At 56.8% G+C, this 7224-nt stretch overlaps 1 protein-coding gene across 1 annotated transcript in view; it reads right to left on the bottom strand.

Annotated features, from left to right (window-relative positions):
- Positions 1–2239: 2239 nt before the first annotated feature.
- Positions 2240–7224, bottom strand: part of MPPED1 (metallophosphoesterase domain containing 1) — a gene marked incomplete at its 5' end in the record, with an annotated part of 44234 nt that continues 39249 nt past the window's right edge. The window contains 2 exons of the mRNA XM_014535126.1: positions 2240–4584; positions 6036–6149. Coding sequence (XP_014390612.1) covers positions 4466–4584; positions 6036–6149 — 233 coding nt within the window. The remainder of the gene's footprint in view (positions 4585–6035; positions 6150–7224) is intronic.

The raw sequence follows: 7224 nt of genomic DNA, 5'->3' as shown, positions 1-7224 counted from the left end.
CCAGCATGTCCTCCTCCCTCGTGTGTATCATCACGCTGAAGGTCCTAGCCAGTGCGATAAGGCAAGAAAAAATAAAAACGGGAAGGAACAAATAAAACTGTCTTTGTCTGCGAAAGAGGTGGTCACCGACATGGGAAATTCCAAAGAACCCACCAAAAACACTTGAGTTACACATGCAAACGCTAATCATCTGCCTCTGCACCCACAGCGGACAGCTGGGATGTGACTGCTATTTATAGTAACCCCTCCCCCAGTGAAGTACTTGGGTATAAATCTAACAAACTGTGTACGAAATCTCTGTGATGAAAAAATGGGAGCGTGGGTGAAAGAAATCAAAGACTTAAATAAATGGAGAGGGGAATGGTTTGCGTGAATCACGAGACCCAACGTTCTAAAAATATCACTCTCCCTTCTTTCATCTGTAAATTCTCTACAGTCGCAACAAAAAGCTCAGCAAGATTTATATATGTCATGTTAACTGAAAGCGGATGGATGGATGGATGGATGGATGGATGGATGTATGTGAGAAAAGGTCACCGGGGTCAAGGTCCCCCTTGGTGCTAGGCCCCCGGGGCTTTCTGCCCTGGTGACCGCCCGTACTTGGCCGATCCACTTGTCCTGCTCAGGTCTGTCTAACGCCTACCACACACCTCCTGAGGATCTGTGGCTGGTCATGCGGTTTAGACCCCCTGACCTTCCCTTCCTTCAGATAACGTTCAGGCCTCGGTTGCATTTCAGCTCCAGGCCCAGATAGGCTAAGCCATGCCTGACCTCACACCAGCTGCCTTGAGTAATGACCCCTGCCCTGACGCCAACCAATCCACAGTGGAGACCTGGTCCCTGAAAGGAATCACCTGCTGAATATTCTGTTGAGATCTTCCCCTGGGAGCCCCCCTAAAACCTCCACCCTTAAAACCCCTAGGGTCCGGACAGCATGGCTCAGTGGTTGAGCGTCGACCTATGAACCAGGAGGTCAGGGTTAGATCCCTGGTCAGGGCATATGCCTGGGTTGTGGGCACATGCCCAGTGTGGGATGTGCAGGAGACAGCTGATCAATGATTCATCATTTACATTTCTATCTCCCTCTCCCTCTCCCTTCCTCTCTGAAATCAATAAAATAATATATATTTTTAAAAACCTCCCTGCATATCCCACGGACACAACGCCCCTCCTCAAGCCTTCTCTTCCTGCTCCCGTGCTCCGCCTCCATGCTGGCACCCAACATCCGTTGCCATCTTAGCTCTCCCTCACCCCATCCCCACACCCCACACCCATTCCTCACCAACCTACCTCCCAGCCCTGTCAGCACTGCTGCCATCTCCCTAGTCCAAGCCAGGCCCCTGGGAGGTGCTCAGTGAGTGTGTGGAGTGAATGGGTGGGTGGATGGGTAGGTGAATGGATGGATGGACGGATGGATAGGTCAATAGGTAAGTGGATGGATGAGTAGATGGATGGTGGATGGATGAGTCAATGGTTAGATGGGTGGGTGGATGGATGGATGGATGGATGGATAGGTAGATGGATGTATAGGTGGATGGATGGATGGATAGGTGGATGATGGATGGATGGATGGATGGATGGATGGATGGATGGATGGATGGATGGATGGATGGATGGATGGATGGATGGATGGATGGATGGATGGATGGATGGATGGATGGATGGATGGATGGATGGATGGATGGATGGATGGATGGATGGATGGATGGATGGATGGATGGATGTGGATGGATGGATGGTGGATGGTGGATGGATGGATGGATGGATGGATGGATGGGTGGTGCATGATGGATGGATGGATAGGTGGACAGTGGATGGATGCATGGATGGATGGGTGGATGGTAGATGGATAGGTCAATGGGTAGGTGAGTGGATGGGTGTATTGATGACTCGGTGGATGATTAAAAGTGGCAGGATTTTTGCAACTTAGGGAGCTTTGAGCCTGGAGTCACTATACCTGCCAGTGCTTTTCTTGGGCAACACCTGGACCCCTAGGTTGTCAAGAGTGGGGTCGCACATGCTAATACCCGGAAGGTATTTGAACACAACAGGGCACAGAACTGCCCCTGCCAACCACCTCTGAGACCCCCCACCCCCAGGGAGCTGGAGCGAGCAGAAGGGCACCCGTCGCTGACCGTGCAAGGAAGGTCCCAGGACCCAGGACCCACGGGAGGACGCTGCCCCTGCCGCACGTGCCCCCCAACGGCACAGACACAGGAAGAGGTGCCGCGCGGACTTCTCTCTTTTTACAAAGACTTTATTGTCTGACATGCTTGACAAAAAAATTACAGCCACAATCAAGTTATGCCGAAATGGTTGAGGAGCACGCATCAGCTCTCGTAGCTCAAGGACTTTTAATGCATTTTCTCTTAAAGTAACAGCTGCCTTCGTAACGTCTTCTCCACATAAAAATACACCCTATTCTGAAGATACCTTAGGAAAATTTTTTTTAAGTTTATAGATCTTGGTCCACATAGAAATGCAGTAGAGGCGACTGAAAGGGCCTTGTGTTTTCTCCCCCCACCCACACCCCAACTCCGCACACACGCCATGCGTCTGGGGCACCCCCGGGACCTCGTGAACTCCCCAGCCGCCAGGAACCACTTGGGCCAAACAGGGCTCCTAAAGCCCTGCCCCAAAGCGCGAAGCTGACCTGGGCCAGTGCGGTGTGGCCGCAGCCCCGACGGTGCCCGAGCCCCACAGGGAGCCTCTCCCGCGTAGGAAGGAATCCGGGTCTTGGGGATGCCAGGGTGCGGGGACAGCACCCTCAGGGCTCCGGGGGCACCCTCAGGGCTCCGGGGGCACCCTCAGGGCTGCGGGGCGCCATGAGAAATGAACCAGACAGGTCTGAACGGGACCGTAAGTTTCCAAAAACAAGAACCTTGGGCACGCATTGCCTTGCAGGGCGGAGTGGGGGGGGGGGGGGGGGGAGGGGTGAGGGGGGGGGGGGGGGGGGGGGGGGAGCAAGGTTCAGATCCTGCCTCTGCCCCTTTTGAGCTGTGCAGCCCCAGGCAAGTTACCTCGCCTCTCTGGGCTCTATCTCTTAATCTCTAAAATGGGGCCAACAGTACCCACCTTGCAGGCTTGACTGAGATGTAACAGCAAAGGGCTCATCACATGCTGGTTCCTGGGCTGGGACTGGGGGAGGCGAGTCGGCCCCTCCTCGCGGGTGCACAATTTAAGGGGTTACCCAAAACCTCAGTGAGGACGCTAATGGATACTATTTTAATGCAATATTTTTAAAAATCAAAGTCGATGCAAAAACATCCATGATGAACAAACAGCCAAATTATAAATGAAGACAGACCTGAGGCTGCGCGTGCCCACCCTGCCTCCCTCGCCACCCCCCGCCAGGCCCTGCCGGCTGCCCCTCCCTCAGAGATTCAGCCCAAGGCCCGCCCCCCAAGTCCTGATTTTTAAAAAGAAAAGGGAGACCCCTGTGCCCGGGGCCTGTGCTGTCACGGTGCCACCTCCCGTTATGGGCCAGCTGGCGCTGGGACGAGGTCCATGACCCACTCGGCCATCCTCCGCGGTGGGCGTGCCGGGTGGAATCCTACCAGCATGAGGGAAACCCGGGGGGCCGGGGGGGGGGATTCGAGGACGGCAATGAGAAGCATGGGATCCGCTCGTTAAATTAAGGGGTGTGCATGTGCGTGCATGCGTGTGCACGGTGCACGCCAGCCTGAGCACATGCGTGGCAGGGTGGCCTCGGCCTGTGGGCCCTCCAGGCTGCCGAGTTCTGCAGACCAGCGTAGCCCCCGCGGGACCAGGCCTTGTCCATGGCTTGGCAGCCCTGCAGCCGTCCCGGGCTCGTTCTATAGAACCAACCCCCCAATCATCCAGGCTCCGAGCCAGTGAGCGTCAGCAAAGACGCCCACAGGAGCAAAGGGGAGCCACGCGGGCCACGGTGTGCCGGCCTCCGGGGCAGTTGCGTTCCTGAGACGTCGCGGACACTCCCCGGGCGCTGCGCAGCAGGGCGCCTCCTCTGCAGCCTGGGAGCAGAGGAGGGCTGCTCGTCCAGATATACAACCTCCCACCCACCCAGCCCCGGGGCTGGCAGCCACGCGGACCCTTGGCTAGAGGGAGGCTTTGTGCAAGAACTTCCACAATCCGTCCAGAACGGTAGCGTCCCACCCCCATGAAGGCGACCGGCGGCGAAGGATGAAGCGCAGGCCCTTCCCCCGCACAACAGGCCACCGCTGGTCGGTCCTTCACCGAGGTACACGGAATGTCCACGCGGAAACAGCAATGAACACAGAACCCCGAAGACCCAAGGGTCCCGATTCCAAGTGACAGAGGCTGGAGGTCAGGGGTGAGGTGCTTCATTCCAAGGCCTCAGTGCACCTGCGGGGCTGGTCCCCGCGGCCAGACGGGTTGTCTGCATGGAAGGGGGCGGCGGGGGTCCGTGCTCTCAGCCAGGCACACGCAGCTGCTGCGGGTGGGAGGGCCGCGCCAGCAGGGGCAGTCAGGAGTTCCGGGGCGTGGGCAGGTCGATGACGATGGGTGGGTTCACGGGCTGGTAGTTCACGGTGCACACGGACGCATTCACATAGGTGGTGGTCCCATCCGCCATGACACCGTACCCTGGAAAGTAAGCACACACCTGTCAAGCCTGAGGGGCAGGGCCAGGACCGGGAGCAGTAAGCGCCGTCTGGTGGGGGCAGGAGTCAGGGCACTCGCCACCATGGGCTGAGTCTGTCTGGGGCAAACTACTGAAACTCTCAACTGAGTCTCTTCATCTATAAATACAGGTGACAATGACAGATGCTCTTCCCAAGGCTGCTGTGAGGATCGAATGAGATAATCCACATACGGTGTTCAGCTCAGAGCCTGGAAAGCACACAGTGAGACATCAGCATTGACATCATCACCACCACCACCATCGCCATCACCATCTCCACCCATCACCACCATCACCATCATCACCACTATCACCATCATCATCACCACCATCACCATCATCATCACCATCACCATCATCATCACCACCATCACCACCACCACCATCGCCATCACCATCTCCACCCATCACCACCATCACCATCATCACCACTATCACCATCATCATCACCACCATCACCATCATCACCATCACCAATCTCATCACCACCATCCCCATCACCATCATCATCACCATCATCATCACCACCATCACCACCACCACCATCGCCATCACCATCTCCACCCATCACCACTATCACCATCATCACCACTATCACCATCATCATCACCACCATCACCATCATCATCACCAATCTCATCATCACTACCATCACCATCACCACCATCACCATCATCACTATCATCACCATCATCATCACCACCACCGCCATCACCATCACCATCACCACTATCACCATCATCATCACCACCATCACCATCATCATCACCACCATCACCATCATCATCACCACCATCACCATCATCATCACCACCATCACCATCATCATCACCACCATCACCATCATCATCACCACCATCACCATCATCATCACCACCATCACCATCATCATCACCACCATCACCATCATCATCACCACCATCACCATCATCATCACCACCATCACCATCATCATCACCACCATCACCATCATCATCACCACCATCACCATCATCATCACCACCATCACCATCATCATCACCACCATCACCATCATCATCACCACCATCACCATCATCATCACCACCATCACCATCATCATCACCACCATCACCATCATCATCACCACCATCACCATCATCATCACCACCATCACCATCATCATCACCACCATCACCATCATCATCACCACCATCACCATCATCATCACCACCATCACCATCATCATCACCACCCATCACCATCATCACCACCACCATCACTATCACCACCACCATCACCATCACCATCATCACCATACACCAATGGGCCATCTTCCTCTCCCAGAGAAATCAGGGAGGAGGTCGCTAGGTTGCAGGGAGGCGAGATGGCCGTTCTAAAGAGCCAGTGAGGAGCGCCTGGTATGTGCGGTCCTCTCCCCGCCCCACATGCTGACCTTCATGGATGTGGCCGAAGACGTGCAGCCGCGGCTGGACGCGCCTCTGCACCGTGTTGAGCAGCTCCACGCAGCCCACCCGCTGCATCTTCTTGGGGACCCAGTCCAGGAAGCCTGTGCCGGGGAGAGAGCAGGAGGGCAGTGAGTCGTTCGCTCACCGCAGACCCCAGCTGCAGCCTTTGCCACCTCAGAGACTGCGGCTTCTGGACTCACAGGCCTGGGCATAGCTCCCCGCACCCAGCACGCTCTCCCCAGCCAGGCCCCGCCCCTGCTGGCCACCCACAGAGCCACGCTTCCAAGAGCCAGAGCGGGCAGGTGGGGTGGGAGTGCTGGAACACGGGGAGCCCCTGGCCATTCGTGCTCAAAGTGGCCTCCAGGGTGGCAACCACCCGCGGCAGAGACCAGCAAACTGAAGCCTGAGGGGACAGGGGAGACCAGGGCTCCCCCGTGCCAGCCGCGGCGAGGAACCGGGAGCAAGACTTCCACGTCGAAAACTTTCTAAACAAACATCACAAAAGCATGAAAATGAACGGCATTCCATGCAGCGTGGCTCCCACGGCGCCTGGGTCTGCCGGCGCCAGCCTCCCGGAGCGGCCCATATGGCAGCTGCTTGTTATCCTCACATGGCTACACAAACAAAGACGAGCTGATTGCTCCAGACGGCACCTCGGCCCATCCCGGGCCCTCTGTTTGGGTGGGCACAACGGGTTTTCACAACTGCTGGGGGGTGGGGGGGGCGACACGGTCCCTCGACTCAAAGAATCAGGCAGGCGGCAACACACGTTGACTTGAAGATGAGAGAGAGAGAGAGAGGGAGAGAGACTGAGGCAGCGAGAGAAGAAAGGAGGGGGAGGAGGAGGGAAGGGGAGGAGGGAGAGGAGAGAAGAGGCGGGAAGTGGGCAGGGAGTAGGCTTGGGGCAGACGCCTGGGTTTTAGGTCCCGGGACCTGCGACCCACTGGCCGTGTGACCTTGGGTAAGTCATGTGCCCGCTCTGTGCCTCGGTTTCATTCAGCGACGCATCCACCAGCGGCCGGGCTGGGCACACGGGCGTTCCCACAACAGGAGCTGTGTGCTGTGTGTGAAGGGGGTGTGGGGAGGCAGCTGGGGAGCAGGACCCCCAAAGATACTGTTTGGACAGACGGACTGAGGGATGGAAAGGAGGGAGGCTGGGGCTGGGGCTGGGGTTGG

Source organism: Myotis brandtii, unplaced genomic scaffold, assembly GCF_000412655.1.
Source record: "Myotis brandtii unplaced genomic scaffold, ASM41265v1 scaffold138, whole genome shotgun sequence".
Classification (NCBI taxonomy): domain Eukaryota; kingdom Metazoa; phylum Chordata; class Mammalia; order Chiroptera; family Vespertilionidae; genus Myotis; species Myotis brandtii.
Note: the sequence above shows the minus strand (reverse complement) of the source record. Positions and strands in the feature narration are given on the sequence as shown.